General features: G+C 43.8%; 1 protein-coding gene across 1 annotated transcript in view; it reads left to right on the forward strand.

The window, feature by feature from the left end:
* Window positions 1-5,859: 5,859 nt before the first annotated feature.
* The window catches only part of RSPO2 (R-spondin 2), a 102,529-nt gene continuing 92,355 nt past the window's right edge, over window positions 5,860-16,033 (forward strand). Inside the window, exon 1 of the mRNA XM_074553394.1 lies at window positions 5,860-6,260. Within this exon, the coding sequence (XP_074409495.1) occupies window positions 6,167-6,260 (94 nt within the window). The 5' untranslated portion in view covers window positions 5,860-6,166. The remainder of the gene's footprint in view (window positions 6,261-16,033) is intronic.

The raw sequence follows: 16,033 nt of genomic DNA on the forward strand, positions 1-16,033 counted from the left end.
CACATTAGAGCAAATTTAAACCCATATATGTGTGTTGCAAACAACCTCTCTAGCTGTAGTGCCATGAAAAGCATTGCAAAACAGAAAGCCTGAACTTTGGTATACAATAATTTTTCAGTAATTTTCTGACCTATATGTTGGCAAACTAAAATCACCATTCTCCAAAAGAAGTGGATTTTCTGCAGCTGCTAGGCTGGAATTTGAACTCTCACCTTTAGAATGCAGCATCCACACAGGAGGACACTGGCTCTTGCACTCCAAGAGAAACACTGTGTCCAAAGCTGGCGGGCAGGAACTGTTCTGTGGTGCCAGTCCAAACTGAGAAAGGAGGGTACACACCATTTAGAATATATTTTTCTTACTATTTTTAGTATTTCTTTCTTTTTTTTTTTTTTTCAGAAAGAGTTGAAAATTATATTTGAGAGACACAGAAGAGATGTTGGTATTTTAGAGATGTTGACCCCTTTTCTCCATCTTTTCTTCTCTGAGCCCTTAATAAAAACATACAGCTTTGATGACTTGAAGAATTTGTTCTGTAGGCAAAACACTCATGGACACTGTTGGAAGATCTGCAAGAGCAAAGTCTGCATAAGGAGGTTAAAAATCCAGGAGTTTGATCATGTTTCAGGAGGGTGACAATGTTTGGATCTCCCCAGGGTTTGGATGGAAGGGATGTGGGTGTCCAGAGGTGGGCAGGGCAGTCCTCTCAGCCTGTTTTGGGAGCCCATGGGTTTCATAGGACTGACAGATCATGAACCCTGGCAGGGACATTGGGGGGTCCTGAGTACAAGCCCTTGCTAAAAGCATGCACAATCAGCAGAGGCCAGACCGGGCTGCTTAAGGCCTTGCTGTAGCAAGGACAGTCCACAACTTGTCTGAGCAAACTGCTTCCAGTTCTTGCTCATCCTCAGAAAAAATAATTTTCTATTATATCCAGCACAAATCTCCCCTGTTTCAGTGCATGACCACTGTCTCCTGTTCTTCTGTCCAGCATCTCCATAGGGATCCTGGCACTTCCTGCTCAGTAACCTCCTCATAGGTGTGGAAAGGCACTGTTTGGTCTCCTCTAAATCCTCTCCTTCAGGGTGAACAAGCCCAGCTTCTTCAGTTCTCCTTCACAGGACAAGTGCTCCAGTCCCCAAACATTGTGGTTCTCCAATTGTCTTGCTCTGATTTGGGGAGACAATATTCCATTATTGTTATTATTATTTCAGATGACATTTTGAAGAACTAATGAATTAAGTGTATTTTAAGAATTTAAAGAAGGTAAAAAATGACTTAGAAATAAAAAGTTTGAAGCTGGGTTTTATATATAATATATTTATTTTTGAAGGTTAGATATAAAGCTTGTCAGATTTGTTCATTTCTTTCACTGAAAATAAAGATATGTCTTTTCTACTGCAATGTAAGGCTGCTAAGACTTACATATTATTGCTGAGATTCTGGTCTTAGGAAAGATCATGACTTTCACATAGCAATGACTTGCCCAGATATAAGAATATGGAGAAATTTCTTCTAAAGTAAACCTTAGTGTTGCTCATTTTGAGATGATGAAGTTAGAATACTTACAGATCAAATCTTAGGGAGCCAAATAAAGAATGGAAAGATTCAATTACAATTACTTTATATCACAAAAGCAGCAGTGCTTTGGCTTTAATACAGCTGAAATGTAGAAGGTAAGATCTTTTACAGTCAGTGAAAACTCTGTGGAGCACAACACATAAAAATTAAATTTTTTTTATTATCTGAAATTTAGTTCTGGAAAATAATATTATTTCTGAACAGTGTGTAATGAATCATCTCAGCACTATTCAAATGCATTAATTTGGCTGCTCAGAGTTTTGACTGATCTATGTAAAATACACCTGTTCTTAGCTATCCCCATTGCTAAAGCTGTTGCCCAGACTGTCATCATCTGATATTTCAGTCATTGCCACATCATCCACTTGGGCCTTGACTAAAGCATTCTTTCTATGACTGTTAATTGAACATGCTCAGATAATTCTCCCAGTTCCTGCCTGTGACGAAGCTGGCCTCAGGGTGAGTGCAGGGATCACTAGAGCTGCAGTACACAAGGTGCCATTGACCTACACTCAATTCCTCTCTGGTAACTGGCGTGAAGCTGCAGAGACAGAGGTTTACCATGCCCTACAGAACTCATCCCAGCACTCTTCTTTCCTCTGATTTTTAATCTCTTGGAGCCCCTGACTTTTTTTTTCCCTCTGACTGTGAAAGTGTTCTGGGCTCTGCAGACTCTGGTTTGGCTTCCAGGCCACTGACACCACACTTTGACAGACATCAGTCACCTTCAGTGCCAGCAGGATACCTGTCATAAAGTCCTTTCATGCTATTGTTTCAGACTCTTCCAGAAGCGGAGCTGTGTTAGTGAGGAGATCCTGATATCACTGTTTGCAAAAAGGACTCCAAAACTCTAGAAAGCTGTTGTAGAGTCAAAGACACATAATTACGGGCTTGTAGACATGAAACAGTAAAGGAGATTACTTCCTGGAGTCCTCACAAAAGTGTAGTTAACACCTATGTTTGGTTTCCCCCTCTTGTACTTTGATATCTCTCTCCTTGGCATTAAAACTTGGGAGATCTCTTGGGTGCTGGTACAATTCTTATTACTGCACCAGGAAATTGCAAGCACATACTCTAAAGATAGTACTAGACAAAAAAGGCTCACTTTTAGCTGTCTAGGGTACACAACATATCACATGAAACATGAGTGGATACAGGGACTGCACATCTTGGAGAGCTCCAGTTGACACTAAACACACTTGACAGAAATAAATTATGGCATCAGTTGTGAAAGGTTTTACAGAAAAGTTTCTTTGTGTAAGTAGATTGGGGAGAATAAAGACCATAAACCACACATACACATGCCTTTTTTTGGCATTCTTGCCCTTAGCATCCACTCCAAACCAGCTTGGATACCACTGACACTGAGCCAGACTGACCTTCACTGACAGAGTTCTTAGATCCGTGTTAATTAGTTGACAGGTCACATCTTTGTAATTCTTACATTATGACAACACTGAAAGATGTGGTGTTCTGCATAGCACAATGGAATCTCACACATTGTAACCCCATCATGACATTATAATAAATAAATATTTTGCATCAGAAAATACTCTTATCATAGAATCAAAAAATGGCTTGGATTGGAAGGGACCTAAAAGAACATTTAGTTCCAACCTTTCTGCCATGAGCAGGGACACTAGACCAGGTTGATCACAGTTCCATCCAACCTTGAGCATTTCCAGGGATGGGGCAGCCACAGCTTCTCTGGGCAATCTGTGTCAGTGTCTCACCACCCTCACAGTAAAAAATTTCTTCCTAATAACTAATATAGAACTACTATCTTTCAGTTTGAAGACAGCCCTTCTTGTGTCACTACAGCCCCTTGTAAAAATTCTCTCTTTTCTTGTAGGCTCCCTTCAGGTATTGGAAGGCTGCAATTAGGTCACGCCAAAGCCTTCTCTCTTCTAGACTGAATAATTCCAATTCTCCTGGGGTTTCCTCAAAAAGTGCTCCATCCCTCTAATCATCGTGGTGGCCTCCTCTGGACTCACTCCAACAGGTCCATGTCTTTCCTGTGCTGGGGACCCCACAGCATTCCAGGTGGGTTCTCTTGAGGGCAGAGTAGAGGGATAAAATTGCCTCTGTTGCCCCGCTGCCCATGCTGCTTTTGATGCAGCCCAGGGCATGTTTGGCTTTCTGGGCTGCAAGTGCACGTTGCTGTTGGATGTCCAGCCTCTCATCTGCCAGCACCCCCCAGTCCTTCTTGGCAGGACTGCTCTCATATTGGTACTGCCAATCCAGGGGGCACATTGCACTTGGTCTTGTTAAATCCCACGAGATTCCCATGTGCCCGCTTATTGAGCTTGTTCAAGTCCCTTTGGATGGATCCCATCCTTTAGGTGTGTCAGCTGCATCACTCAGCTTGGTATCTTCTGCAAAACTGCTGAGGATTAACTCAATTCCTACTGGAATGTGACTTTAAAAAATCTTTGTAATTTGTACTAGTGATTAAACTAATGTAGTGCTACTATTCTACACTAGAAAAATATAAAAAGTGTAGCACAGGGATTACAGAAATATCTGAGAACTTGGGAAATTCAGGACACAGTGTCATATGACCCTTTTGATTTCAGGCAAGTCATTTATCCCCTTTGTAAGCCAGTCTTCAGTATGGAAACTGATGATACTGATCCTTCTCTGCTCCAGAGGAATATTATACAATAAATGCAGTAAAAAATTCTGAGGTCTCAGGATGGTATGGCAAACACCATATAGTCAGACTTCACTTGTCTATGCTTAGACTGTTCAGGCCATGGATGAAAAACCAGCTTGGATCTAACACGGCATATTAGCTCAGGCACAGTGCCACATGAATGCAGCTCTGCTTTTTCTAAGGCCAGCTCTTCTGTGGAAAGAGTACATCTGCTTTTGTGAGAACCTAGCTGGCTCCATCCCGAGGCAGCTCAGGTATTTCAGCACCAGAATTATCGGCGCGGGGTTTGGGGAGAGGGAGCAAGAAAGAGGAGCAGAAACACCCAGCACAGACCCAGCCTCCATCCTGGATCTAGCTGGGTTTGTTAGACCTGGCTTTGCACCAGCCGCACCAGATCCACGCTGCCTCCCAGCTTTTGCACCTGCTCCACAGAGCCCCAGGTCCTACGGGGCTCATTAGGTCAGGCACAACGGGATGGGAACCACGAGCAAAGAGTCACGGTCTGTCCACACCTGGCTGGGGAACCGGCAGTGAGTGAGGAGCAGAGAAATAAATGGCACAGTGTAGTGGCTGTTATGAGGAATTAACAGATCTTCTTGTATCAAAACTAAATTAACTTGGAAAATCTTGGTTTCCCTCATTTCAGCCTTCCTTATCTGTACTATTGGGATTCCCATTTTACTAACTTTACAATACCTTTGCCAAGTAGACATTTGGCTAGAAACAAGTACAAATCACTTACTGAAGTCATACTTTAGGACTTCCAGAGCTGTCTTGGCAAGACAATGAAAGTGGTGTTTCAAGGAAGAGACTTCGAAATGTGTGAGATCAGACTTAACGAAGTCAGCAACAAGGAGGGGTGCGCAGAATAAATCAATCAAGGTCTTAAATCCAGGTTTGAAACACATAGTTAGCAAGAAGTAAAGAAAAGGGAAAGGAAAAATAAAAAAATAAAGAGAGAAAGAGCAGTGCGAGAAGTGAGGAGGGCTAGGTTTCCCCAGGCTGTGAGCAGGGCAGAGAAAGAGAAAGGACGAGGAGGCTTTGCGGGCAGAGGGAGAAACCCGCCGAGGAAGAGCCTCCAGGCGAAAGCATCAGCGGCTCTGGGGCCGGGCGGCGTTAGGGCCCGGCGGAGGCGGGGGCGCGGGCCGGGCGGCGCCAGAGCCGTGCGGCGGGAGGGCCGGGCCGGCACCACCCACGTACCGGGCCCCGCGCCGCCGCCGCGCATCCCCGCGGAGCCCGCACGGCCCCGCCGCGCCGCATAAAGGGAGCGGGCGGAGGCGGGCGGCCGGGGGCCCGGCGCGGACACCGCCTGCATGTGCCCGGGAGCCCCCGCCGCCCGCCCCGCCGAGCCCGCCCGGGGCTGCCCCGCGGCGCGGAGCCGCGCTCGGGAGCCGGCGGCGGGACGGGGCGGCCGCCGGAGGCAGGGGGGGACGGCTTCGCCCCGCCGTGCCGCGACCTGAGCGCGTGTGGGCGGGGAGCGCCCCGCGCCGGGATAAATAGCGCTGTGCCCCGGCTGACAGCCCGTCCCGGGGAGCGCGGGGCCGGCGGCAGCGCTTGCCCTCCGCCGTGGGACAGGCTTGGGGCTCTCGGTGACTGCGCTCCGCGGTCCCGCTCCTGCCCCGACACGGGCTGTGATTTTTCTCTGTCTGTCTGTTTGTTTGTTTTTGGGGAGAGCCAGAGCAGTGGAGGACCAGGAGAGCCCGGGTCCAGGCTTTTCACCTCTCTCTCCCCGCCAACACAGGGGAGATGCTGGAAGCGGCTGTGAGTTTGCAGCGCCCGAGAAGGGCGGCGAGAAGCGGGTAAACTCCTGCGGTCCCCAGCGGCAGCCGCTGCCCCGCGACCCTCCGCCGGCCCCTCCTCGCCCCGCACGCCGCCGGCCTCGCCGCCCGTCGCTGCCGCCGGAGGAGGCTGCCCACCCAGCGGCCCAGGATGCAGTTTCGCCTCTTCTCCTTTGCCTTGGTCATCCTGAACTGCATGGATTACGGCCACTGCCAGCCCGGCCGCTGGAGACGCAGCAAAAGAGGTGAGTGAGTGAGTGGCGCCGGCGGCTCAGCCGGGACGCCGGCCGGGGCAGCCGCGGGGCAGGGCCGCTCTCCGGCAGGTGAGCCGCGCTCCGGCTCCGCGGGCACCGGGCGGGCACGTGGGGCGGCGGCGGGGCCGAGCCGGGGCGCGGGGCCGTGCCCGCCTGGCCACCGCTCCGCGGGGCTGCTCGCCGCCGTCCTGTGCGGAGGGCGAGCCGGGAGCGGGAGGAGCGGCGTGGACGCGAGCTCCGATGGGAATTGACCGGCCGGAGCCCGGGGCAGCCGCGGACGAGAGTGCCGAGCGGTAGGCGCTCTGCCCCGGGCCCCGCGGCGTGTCCTCGCCCGGGGCCGGTGGAGCCGGGGTCTCGCTGGGAGCTGCCCGCGGCGGGCAGGGCACATCGCTGATGTCGCCGTCGCTCCTGGTCCAGCGGCTCGCGGCTGCCGGCGATCGCTGTTAGCCCGCGCAGTTAGAGTGGCGTGTCCACGGGACGGACTTGGAAGCTGCTTTCCGTGGACGTTTCCAGGCAGAGAGGCGGCTTCCCCCCTCCATCCTCCGGTGCCGCTCCCGCGGGGCTTGGAGAGCACCGCGCCGTGCCCAGCGCCCGGGGCAGTGCTGTGCCGCCAGCTCCGCTGAAAACGTGCGGATGCCTTTGAGGAAAAGACATAAACGGTGCGTTGGGGCTCCATCGGTTTCCCTAAACGCTGATGTCGGGATGCCGGAGCTTTGAGCCGGAGCGGTGCAATATGCCAGTACAGCTCCCGTGTGGACGGAGAGGTTACTGCAGCGCCTTCCGTCTGGCAGCCTGGCCGAGGCTTCGTCTGTTTCTTTTTTCCTTTTTTTTTTTTTTTTTGAGTGGTGGGCCTTATTATAAAATGTTTCATTATCCACATATTATGAATTAATATTTTCTGTCCCTTTTGCTGTTATTTTCTTGGCCATGCATCCTCTTCACATTTCTAAAGTTCACTGAAAATCAGGTGGCTCAAGCTGCTGAGAAATTTCTGAAAGAATTGCACTTTTAGTGGTATTATTTGGAAGGGGAGGGACTTAACATCTCCAGTGTTAAGCTGCTACAAATAGTAATAAAACTGTGTGAAGAAAATAGTTTGCGCTTTTGTGCATATATCCCTTTCAGAGTAGGTGCAAATAAAATCGTAAGGCAGTTTGGTTTTGATGGTTTCCAGAGTTTAATTTATGTGTGTGTGGCTAAAACGATAGCAGTCCTTTAAAGTGACCAGACTATCTGTGCTAACAAAGGGTATACTGTGTCTTTAATTAAATGTGGAACTACTTAGAGTGCTGGCTAGACAGCGGAGGGTGATAGTGGTATTTCTGCTTTACAACAGAGCTTAAGGGCTGCATTGTGGGAGCACTGAAATGAATAGACATCTAACTCAAGTTGTGTGAATTGTCCTCTTACAAAAACTTAAGCTGGTTTTAATTGATCTCATGTTCACTGATTGATCCTAGACCAATTGTTTTGCTTGTTGAACAGTTGGCTTTTTCAAAGGAGATTGATTTAAATTAGTTTTTAGTTTAATTATTGGATAAATACGATCAGTATTGACAGTTGACTTACTGGCTCTATTTTGTGCTATCACCTATGGGTTTTGTTTTGGGCTTTGAAGAATGCAGACCTTTTCAGTTAATAAGTATAAAGAAGTAAGCATAGCTAGTTCTAAGCACTGAAAGCACAATCTAAGAATGTATTCAAATTATAATAGGTATTTGTCATGACACATCCAGTCTGAAGTAATGCTTTCGTACATGACTCAAAATTCCAATAATTTCACAATTTTTCCGTATCCCATCTGCAAATAATCAGGCAGTCACTGTGGGGTACTGGCAGTTAAAAGTTCTCTGGCATTCTGTTTTGTCTGTTACATGATCTCAGATGCTCCATAATATAGTTTTCTTAATGAAATACAATTTTTGGCATAGATTAGGTCTCGTGTGTGGTAGGAATCAATTACATTCAGTCTGGAATTATGGGCAAATATCATGTGTAGCTGATTTTTTTAAAGCAGCTAAATGTACAATAAAGTTTAAGTGTATATGCCTGTATTGACGTTTGCTTGGATTTGTTGCTGGTGTAGAATACTCTAGTAAAGAAGACTTAAGTAAAATTGGGGAGATGTTCCCAGGATTCCTCATTTTCCATCTGCTTGCAACCTTTTCCCAAATCAAGGCTTGCAACATTGCAGTAGAAGCAGTATAATAAAATAAGGTTTAGAAAGTGGTTCCTGCCTTGCACTGATTCGCGTTTTGTTAGTTAATGTCACTTCGCTAAATTTTTTCTGATAAATACGTAATAATCAACAGGCTCTACTTATTCCACTGCTGTTCTTAGTTACTTTTTCAGCTCGTTAGAATATTGCTTTGAATAGTTGGTCAGAACAGAACCTTACTTTCTTTAAAACACCTCACCAAATTCTCACTCTCTAAGTCGCTGCCCTGAGCAGAATTGAGGCCTTTTTGCCTTTCCTGCAGAAGATATTTGAAAAGCCATTTAAGGGTTGCCTAGCTGAAAGCTGGGTGGTGTAATATCACAGCTGGTTTAGCCTAATCTTTCCTTTTCTTCTTGAATTGTATAACTTGGCTTTTTGTTTCTCTTGTAAGCCTTCTTCAATGAAAATTTATATTTATTTTTCAGATTTCTCTTTAGCAATCATTATAAGATGGGCAGCTTCGTGTCTTAGCATTTCACTGAATATTACAGGGTACATGAAAGACCAGTGTTTTTTCCCTTTGAGATGTAATGAAAACAACTTTTCCAAAGAGTACCGCAGGGTAAAAGGGGGGTACATGGAAATGGAGACTCTCAGGGAGGCATGATGGTATTCTGCTAAAGTTTTGACAGAAGAGAATATAGGGATCATTATAAACGGCCATCAAACACCAGATCCTAACAAGATTCACCAAGGGGGAAAAAGTCAATATGATAGCAGTCAGTGCCTGCATTGATGGGGAAACTCAGGAGTCCACAGAGAGGCTCTCTACAGCAGTTTGTAAGACCAATGTTGGAGTAATAAAAAATGTGAATGGGACACATTCACACAGTTAAACCAGAAGTTGTTTCTATCCAAGTGCTCAAAACCCGTGGCTGTAAAACCACAGTACCCCAGTATTCAAAACCTGTGTCTTTCCATTCAGTTCCTATTCATGGAGTGTCATGAGGGCTAAGGTGAATACTTATCTCCTACATGCTTACACTCTGTGTTAGAGGTACATAAAAGTGGAACACCTGTGGCAATGAGTGACAGTGGTGACGGCAAAATATCCACAGGTGGAAACAGGAGGAGTACCTGGGGCAGGAAATTTCCCAAGTGTTTCTCAGACCTCAATACAGCTTTGTGCACAGCATTTATTGAAGAATATGAATATGTGGAGGGATACATTCACTGAGTTCAAAATTATGTCAATTAAATTTTTATCATCTTAATATAAGATGGGAATCCTGACTACAAACCTGTTATTATTATAGGAAATTGTTACATGGATTTTCAACTAGAAGAAAAACCTGCTTGGATATTGGGGATTGCGATTTAGCTTTCCTATCAAGGTATATACCTGAGATAATCTTGGAACCTGTCTCAGCTGGATTGTATGATCAGGCTTTGGGAAAGATAGATGATTTAAGCATTAGAGCAAAAGAAACTCTGTTGGATATACTTGACTGAAATAAATACCACATCTACTTTTACAAGGACTGTGCTAGCTCCTAAAGAGAAATTTATCTCAAAAATGTCATACTACATGACTTTTAATGTCTAGCATTATCCAAATATCCTAGCTGTTACTAGCTATCTCCTCTCTTTGGGGTTGAAACATGTTTTATGTTTGAAGGACAGTTAACTTCTTCATCTCCAGGTTAAGACTTAAGATTCTATGTGGAAGCAGTACTTTGAGATACTTTTTTTTCTCAGGTGTGACATTAAGCAGTTGTAACAGAACCTGTGAAAAAACTGAGTTGTGCTAACACAAGTGGTAATTTACCAGGCACTCATGGTCTGGAGAAACGCTTTGGAACATAGCTTCTGTTCCTCAGGCCTGTACTTAGGATAGTTACTGATCATTCTTTATGCATACATTGTTACTACAGCAATAGAATATCCGAACTCTGTAACCATTGAAAAGTTACAACTTTTGAACCTTTGGCTATTTACACTTATTACTGTCTTAAACTGACAGAAATCAAAATTTCTGTGTGAATGACTGAATACTAAACTAGCTAATGATGCAGTCAGTGTTACTGAGGATAAGCAATGCTCAAACAGATTGTGGAGATTTGCAGGAGAATGGTCAAAGCACCAAGAGCAGGATTCACTGTCAAAATAGACATCTAAGGTTAGGTGTTTCAGCTTCCCAAAGTTAGTTTTTAGTGCTGCTTATAATATTTAAAACATCTCCTGGGCTTGGTATGTACGTGACTCTCTTTAGCCAGCAGAGGCTGGGCAGGACATCTTGGGGCAGGTCCTGTGCATTTGGCACCTTTGGGTGTCCCAATACCTGTTACTGGGGGAGCTAGAATTGGGGAACATGTTCTGGCACAATGTTGGGCTGTGTGTGCTTTTCCTTGCCTGCATCCACCCCTTTAGGTCCCATTATGGGTCACTTGGCTTTAGGATGCTGGGCTAGATGGGTGTGTCTGATCAGACCTTGAGGTCTGTGTCCATGCTTTTGTGTTAAAACCTGCTGTAAGATTTACACTATGATAAAGAACTTAGATTTGTATGCTTGATAAACTTGTCTTAATTGTATATTTTCCCCTTTTAGGGGATGGAAGGGATTTTCTAAGGCTTGGATGAAAACTCTCACTAAAGCAGCTCAAAATGCATGACAGATACTGAAAGGGAGTTTTTACACTAATATGGGGACATTATGATGATAGAAGCAAGAATGCAGTTTCTCAATTCAATGTGTCATTTACAATATACAGGCCAGCATAATTACTGTGTTAAAGTATATTAGTATGGTGTTGTTTACATAAGCTGCTTTTAAAAATATGGAAATTATTTAAAAGGTAGAAAGTGGAAGAGGTGTTTGGTATTAAAATTCAAAGAAAAAAAAAAAGGATTGTTTGTTGGATTTTTTCTTTCTCTTGCTCTTTCTGCCAAGACTGATTACCCCATGGAGGCCTGCATTTCATTTCTGATAATCTAGCTTTTTTTAATACCAAAACCTTAAGCTAACTAGAGGGATTGTCTAGTCAAACCTGCAAATCATCACAGGCTGAAAACATTGCCCTACTTACCATATCTCCAACTTGAAAGCTTATAACTTACCATAACATCCTTTCCAAAAATGCATCCTTGATTTTGAATTCTGGGATGGGATTCATGTGACTACAGGTAACTATCTGGAACATGAAGGTCTATGTGTTCTTTTGTGATTGATCTAGTTGGTGCAGTCCATCAAACCATTGGTACAATTTAACTCATCCCATGGTAGATGCCTGCCTTTGATCAGATAAAGCATACCCCTAACTAAATAAATGTAAAGTTACATAATTACCTTTATCTGTAATTGAAGTGTAGTTCAGCTGTTTGCATCTTCATTGTTAGCCCCTGAACTAAACTGAAATCAGCCTTTAATGAGAAAGGATCCACTACCTATATTGAAATTAAATGTTGCTGCAGCTCTTAACTTTAACAGATACAGTCCCTGAAAATTCTTATCTCTCCTGTGTTAGAGATTGATTTAGTTTCAGGTATTTTTAAATAAATTCAGTTGCTCAAGCATGCCTTTTCTTTTCACCTCAAAGTTTTGTTCAGGCGCAGTTGGAGAACCTTGTGTATTTGTCTAGGCTCCAAGTGTTTACTAAATCCTTTTCTTAGTGAAGAGCATGACTTCATAAGTATTGGCTGTTGGTAAGGCACAAATGTAACAGCTTGATCCTTTCATCATGGACTGCTTTAGAAACTGAAATTAGGTGCTGCCATGGTTTGTATACTCGTTGTATTTGTAGTAATGCAGATGTAATGCTTTGGTGTCAGTGTGGTGCTGCAAAGCAATTTTGTGCAAGAGGAGTAAAAATATCACTTTTTGGGACAGCAGTGGTGGGTTTAAACCTGTTCCCAAGTTATTTTTGGCGTAGAAGATGGAATAGACTTGGTAGCACATTTTGATACTTGGATTCTAACAAATACATCTTAGGGAGGGAGGTGTTGAAGTGTCACTTGGATCTTGCTGCTGGTGAGCACCACAGGGCAGATGCAGAGCTCTCTTTCCTGCCTACTCGATGGCTTTGTCCGGGCAGCTCCACCCACGAAGAGCACTTACTGGTCAGACTTCCGTGTTACACTTGTTGAGCTTTGCACATCTGTGGGCAGTGAGGTCCCTTGTAAGTATGACTTGAATTCCAGCTGTGCCACTTTACTCTCTCTGTGTGGGGTTCCTGTCCATTTCTGCTAATACTTTTCAAAACTCTAAGGAGAAATGAAGTTGAAATGGATCAGGGTGGTGGTCTCTGCTGTGCTTGCCCCAAAAAGGCAGATGGTGATACAGCACAGTGTCAAGCACAGGAAAGGCAAGAGTGAAAGCATAAGTTTGCCAATTCTCTAATGTCACTTTTCTGATGAAGTTGCTGCAGTGGAGGGGGTGGGTGGGATGGAGGAATTAAAATAAATTGGTATTTATACATAATATTGTTTCAAAATACCTAATTGGTGTGAAACCTGTGTTCTGAACATGGAATGGAGATGACAAGTGTAACTCCTGTGAAATGATGGAATATGATATTTTCCTCTGTAGATTTTCCTCTGAGCCTAAAAGGATTTGAGACTTTAGTTGTATGTCCTTACTTTGGGATTTCTATGCCTTAGCACTTTGGTTTCAAAGAGCTGCACACATCTTTGACCTTTGTCTGTCAAACTGTGGTCCATGGAGCAGCTGCTAGCATCTTCTGGATGTGTAGAGATGACACTGTCTCATCCTTGTGTTTCTACCTAAATACCTTTGAATGAAACACTCCAGTGAACTTGTAGAGCTCTGCTTTAATCTTATCCTATCTTGATGCAAGTGCTTGTTACTTAAATTTGAATTTAAGCTTAAAGTTTTTTTTAGTGGACAGCATATGAAAGATTGGCAGTTAAATTTTCTGAAATTTCCTCTTGTTTGTGGACTTGAATGTGGAACAGGATATAAAAGAAGGAATAGAACTATAGTGTGGGGAAGAGATTAATTTTTATGGGAAAGCAGAGAAGCAATTAGTATTTAAGGTATCTTGATTATCTGATCAATGGGTGGTTTTTAAGATCCCATCTGTTAAGATCTGGTGAGAAGTACAAAAACCCTTCATGCTCTTTGTTTCAGTAATTAATCTGTTATGTATTTCTTTTTGAAATACAAATTTCAGTAGAGCCAAGTACTTGATGTATCTCTAAGATTTTGTCCTTCTGTGAGGAAATGTTGTCTCCATTCCTTCCTTTTTTGTTGATATTATGGGATGGCTATAAGACTGTAACTAGGGAAATAAAAGGAATTGCAAGTTACACACAGAATATTTAGAAGAGGTGTGCAGTTCTGTAATTTTGTTTCAAACACCACCCTCCCCGCCCCTCACACTTCCAGTGGAGTTGTGTGTCATTTGATAAGGATAATGGCAAATCTCATGTACAATTAACATAGATGCAAAAATGAAAGTACTTTTACTGTGATTTTCTGTTTGTAAAAATATTTTTTCTCTCTAGGATTTAAATCTAAAAATAATCAAAAGCATATGGTTTAGGGACTGAGTACAAAATTTACCTTGCAGAAAATTTTATCAATTTTTTTTTTTTTTTTGTGACTATGGTCAAGATTTTCTCCATTGTGATGAAAATTGAACCCAAACATGGATGTAGTGAGGTGGAGGAAGGGACATGGAAGATAAGTAATGTTTGTGATATTGGCTTTTAGGGTTTGTTTTTTTTTTGATCGCTGGAGAGTTGCATGAGCACTAACTGCAAAGCAGACCATGTGCAGCAAGGAAGACAGTGTTGTGCCTTTTTATCTTGGAAGACTTGCACTGCTTTTACACTGCAAAGGGACAAGTGTATTTGTGTTAGAGAATTGCAGTGCTGCCATAAAATAAAAACTTCCTGATCCAAGCACATTATTTTCTTTTTTGAGTTGAAATGCTGGCTGAAATATGTTGCACCCAAACATATGCTCTGCAGTAATGTATGGTCTTCCCAGCGTATGGTTGCCACCTTTGGAATACCAAAAAAACCCCAAACTGGCCACATCAGACAAATGGCTGTTGTGCATGCACAGATTCATCTGCACGTGTATAGCAGCACTGACAACACCCATCACATCCATACCAAAACATTATGGGCAAGATGGAGACAACTGAAACAGCAGCTGTGCTTATTAAAGATAGATGTTACTGATTTGCTCTTCTTTCTGGAATTACTCAAAAATTTTGGTAGATACCATATGTTTTTATAATAAACCTTCCAACTTAGACAGTGTTTCCACTGCCAAGCATGTGGCTGTGACTCTTTTGAATGGGCACTAAAGTTCCATCATCTTTTGCTTTATCTATATTGAGATGGTACTTGAGCAGCCCAGCTGAGCTGGGGCCCTGCCGTGCTGATCCTGCTGACATGACAGACTCTGAACTAAGGTCACCAGAGCAGAAATCAGAAATCTGCCTGGATTCCCTTCCCATAGCAGGCATGTTCTTTGTCCCTTCATGTGAGCTAGTTCAGACTTGGTTCACATCTCATTTTACACAATGCCCACAAATAATGTGATGGGCACGGGTTCAGTTTTGACTCAGCAAGAGTAACTGTAAGCTGGCACAATCACTTTGCACACGAGGTTCTGTTCACAGCACAACGCCACAGCTGCTGGGTTCAGTTTTAATAAAGCTTTTAGCAGTTATTGTACAATACTTACAACCAGCCTCTGATCTGTGATGTTTCAGTCTTGCAAGAAACCTAAACCTAAAGAACGTTTCAGAGAGCATTTGCTTATTTATTAGTTGGCGTCAGGTTATGTGTTTTATTTTCTCTGGGGACATTCTCAGGAGGGGATTCTACCTCTAAATTTGCTCTCCTGTCTTCTCCAAAATGGTCAGCGTTCTCTCCCCTACTTTGTTGAGTGCAAGGAAAGCTGACTCTCTGAGGGGCATCTGAGGGAAGGCACCTTTTGGAGTAGGGTAGCTGTGTGCCTTTGCTGTTGTGATGTACTCCTGTGGCAGCAGGACAGTTCTTCAACTTAAGTTTCTTTCCTGGGCCATGCAAAATATGCCTGGCCTGCATGCATCTGTCTTGGTCTTTTTGAAGTTATTCAGCAAATAATGATTGTACATGCATACAGTCATTATTATACATTATATGTTTGGTTTTACCTGACATGGTTCAGTGTTGGGAATTCTGCCTCCCTGGTAAGAGGGTACCTTCAGGATGTCCGAAGCAAATCTTTCTGTTTTCTTAGTCTTCCTACCTGTAAAGCTTGTGGCTCATATGTTCATATGTAGATTCATATACATACTCATCATATGTATATACATCCATGAAAATGGTAACAGAAGATAAATTCTTCCTTTCTATAAATGCTAAGCAGCTTTCCAGTGTGAAATTTTATGGCAGTAGGGATGTAAATAATGTCAGTATCTAATTGAAGTGGTGCTTCTAGACAGGTGCTTTAGTTTCCAACTCTTTCTTACAGCACTCTTGCAATATGCCGGAATGCAGCATCTTTGCTGATGCTGAGCTCACGCTGGGTCATGATTTCTTTTTTTAGCTATAATGGAACTGCAGAATTCCAAGTAGTTATCATAGT

This window comes from Zonotrichia albicollis, chromosome 1 (genome assembly GCF_047830755.1).
Source record: "Zonotrichia albicollis isolate bZonAlb1 chromosome 1, bZonAlb1.hap1, whole genome shotgun sequence".
NCBI classification, from domain to species: Eukaryota; Metazoa; Chordata; class Aves; order Passeriformes; family Passerellidae; genus Zonotrichia; species Zonotrichia albicollis.